At 36.4% G+C, this 3,109-nt stretch overlaps 1 protein-coding gene across 1 annotated transcript; it reads left to right on the forward strand.

Annotated features, from left to right (window-relative positions):
* The first annotated feature begins 926 nt into the window (after positions 1 to 926).
* LOC140458299 (interleukin-22-like) lies at positions 927 to 2,561 on the forward strand. Its single transcript, XM_072552697.1, has 5 exons — positions 927 to 1,088; positions 1,178 to 1,243; positions 1,358 to 1,507; positions 1,988 to 2,050; positions 2,457 to 2,561. The coding sequence occupies exons 1-5, from the start codon at positions 927 to 929 to the stop codon at positions 2,559 to 2,561; spliced, it is 546 nt and encodes a 181-aa protein (XP_072408798.1).
* The last annotated feature ends 548 nt before the right edge of the window (positions 2,562 to 3,109 follow it).

The following is a 3,109-nucleotide window of genomic DNA, read 5'->3' on the forward strand; positions in this document are numbered from 1 at the left end:
ACAGATAAGAAGGCATAGATGATGGCAATTTTAAAGGTAAAGAAATCGAGGAAATCTCATCATTGGGTATAGAAGATTAGGAAGGAGGGGATACATGAAATTATTTTGTTGGCGTTGGTCCTTAATTAAGACAGAAAGTGCCACAAAATATGTCTACATTGATTCTGCCACGACTTCTACACCACGTCGTCTTTTGACAGACCTTCTAATACAAAATGTGTTGAGTTCAACCTTTGCAATGAATGAAAATAGACCTCGGAAGAACGCGTCCTGCTTTGCAGTTTGCTGAAGAATTCAGAGCCTGTTATTTAAAAAAACACTATTAGATGGACACGCAGCTTTTCAAAGTTCAATGGCAGAGATCATCAACAATTTGCAATTGTAAATCCGCCTGGGGGCTCTGTAACCTTTCTGCAATCGCTTGATCGGGTTATGTGATAAACTCTTAAGTACCAAATATTCATGCTTCTCGTTTGGTTAAAAGGTAAAACAGTGTTTTATATGTATTGTAAATATGTGTATTGTAAGAGACCAGAGTGGAAAATTACTATTGTAGGGCAATACATCGAAATTATAGATAGTTTCTGAAAAGTTCTTTTTTAGGTAGAAAAAGCTGACGAAATGATCTGATACCGAGCGCAATCAATTTGCACACTCAGCAAAACATTCGGGTTATTACCTGGAAGAAAGCGGAAACTTGATGAGTAAATGATAGACGTCATAAGGTCATTCAGGGAAATTTTCGTACTACCATTGAACGATATATAAACAATGCAAGGTGGTGTAAAGATTCAGAAAATTAAGTGCTGTGTATAACTTGGTGCAGCACAATATCAGCCAGCCTCATCTTAACCTTGACTAACGTGAAGAGTAAAACGACTTTGATTTGCAAGTGGACCAGCTCTGTCTCATAATATTCCTCTATGATGTACTTCTTCCACGGTTTAGCAGCACTGGTACTTGGCTATTTTGTAGTCATGGCCAGTTGTGCACCTTGGTTGAAATCAAGGCACCCTAACATGGTTTGCCATGTGGAAGAACAGTTGCTACGATATATGAGACACAAATTCCATGCCCTGTCTAACGAGGTAAGAAAAAGACCACCGTTTTTCAATCTATTCCATGCAATTCACGTGGAGTTTTTAATAACATTAATTCAAATGTATCATTTTCACAGGCTCAAAAGATTGACACGGATACTGACACAAGACTTATAGGAAAGGATTTATTTCAAGGACTCCAGGTAAAACTTTGGCCTGATACTATCTTCATTCTTCAAGCTGACTGAATGCAAATTGGTTAGCATGGAGGGTTTTTATTTGTAGAGTAAATGAAATATGGCTGGTTTATTTTGCAGGGGCATGGTAGATGTTACGTGCTTAAGGAGGTGATTGATTTCTACCTTGGAAACGTCCTATCATCTGAGGACCTGCATGCCAAATATTCACATCTGAAGGAGATCAAGGAGTTTCTGGCTCTTCTGACGAAACAGCACATGTCCGATTGCGTAAGCATCTCCTTATCTCTGTTGATTTTGAAGTAGATGCACTCCAGGCTGAAGCACACAAAACCAGAAAGTGCTGGAGAAATTCAACAGGTCTGGCAGCATCTGTAGAAAGAGAAACAGAGATGACTTTCGAGACCTGTGACCTTTCTTAGAATGAAAGTAGCTAGGGAAAGGTGATATTTATATCGCCCACTACTAGTTGAAGGGTCACTGGATTCAAAAGGTTAACTGTGTTTTCTCTGGTTGGATGCTGCCTGATCTGCAGAGTTTCTTCGGCAATTTCTGTTTTTATTTCAGATTTCCAGAGTCTGCAGTTTTTTGTTTTATTTGTGCACAGGGTGTCTTCAAAAGACACTAGAAGAGTGTTATAACTCTCCATTTGGAGGATAAAACGTTAATACCAACTCTCGTTTAGAAAAGTACTTTCTGCTAACAACTTGCTAAATGTTTGTAATTGATTTACTTGTGTATTTTTTTTAGAATACAAAAAACAGAACTCAAGCAAAACATAACATTGATCTACTGAAACAGAAACTGAACCAGGTAATGATTGAAGTAAATTGCCCACACATTGCATGTTTTTGGCATAACCTAACCATGAAGATGTTAATTGTAATACTCTCTGACAATCCTGGTAATCATTTCTACAAAACCGATTGATTTTGTCTTTGAGAGCCATTATTCTTAAATCAAAGTTAAAAATGCTGAAAATATTCAGCAGATCAGGCAGAATGATGTATCCTCGGATGCTGCCTGACCTGCAGAGTATTTCCACTATTTTCTCTTTTCTTTTACAATATTTTAATCTTAAAGTAATCACTGGTCTAAGACTGAGAGGCAAACAGAATTGATCTCACCAGAGTTCGGCTGCATGATACTCAGTTGTCTGCATATTTGCCAATGAATTGCATTGATTGACTGACTGTTATTTTTGCTAATGTTTTTCCAGCTCAGTGAGAAGAGGGCAGCCAAGGTCATAGGAGAGCTATTCATGCTTCTTCAGGAGATTGGAAAGTATTGTACAGTACCAAACATGAAGGAACCTGGTCACTAGAGGAAACCAGCAGCTGATGGATAATGGAACCCTGTCAAGACCATTGAATATCTGTTATAATTTCTGAAGGGCACATTTTCTTAACTTAACAACAGAGAATATTTATTTCTGATGTATTTATTGTGTATAATTTTATATACATCATTGTATTTACTTACTGTAAACTATGTGTAGCAATCAGCATTGCTAAGTGGCATAAAATTTAAGATTGTGTCTTTAATTTTTAAAAATAAATATTTTTAATAACACAGAGTATTTGATCAATTCATTTTTTTGCCATTTACGTAGTAGGTGTTTTCTGTAGAAAATGTTCTCTATCCAGCTTAGATGGATATAATATATAAACCATTACGTTATTGCAGATTACAACTTATTCCTATAGTGCTTAACTTGCAAATAAAACAAATAATTAGTGCAAAAGATAAACTAAATTACACTTTCCCCTTTAAAATTGGAAGTCAATAATATTCAAATTTTGTTGACTGTAGAAAGATTCTCATTCATTTAGTTGATGAGTTTAATGGAAAATGACCTCCAAGCCACTCCCC

The sequence above is a fragment of the Chiloscyllium punctatum genome, chromosome 32 (genome assembly GCF_047496795.1).
Source record: "Chiloscyllium punctatum isolate Juve2018m chromosome 32, sChiPun1.3, whole genome shotgun sequence".
NCBI lineage: Eukaryota > Metazoa > Chordata > Chondrichthyes > Orectolobiformes > Hemiscylliidae > Chiloscyllium > Chiloscyllium punctatum.

What these genes read in the sequence shown, in the direction of transcription:
- LOC140458299 (XM_072552697.1), top strand. Translation starts at nt 927, where the DNA reads ATGTACTTCTTCCACGGTTTAGCAGCACTGGTACTTGGCTATTTTGTA. An exon ending in AACAGCACATGTCCGATTGC is followed by an intron (nt 1,508 to 1,987) that starts GTAAGCATCTCC and finishes TATTTTTTTTAG; the next exon opens with AATACAAAAAACAGAACTCA. An exon ending in TGAAACAGAAACTGAACCAG is followed by an intron (nt 2,051 to 2,456) that starts GTAATGATTGAA and finishes ATGTTTTTCCAG; the next exon opens with CTCAGTGAGAAGAGGGCAGC.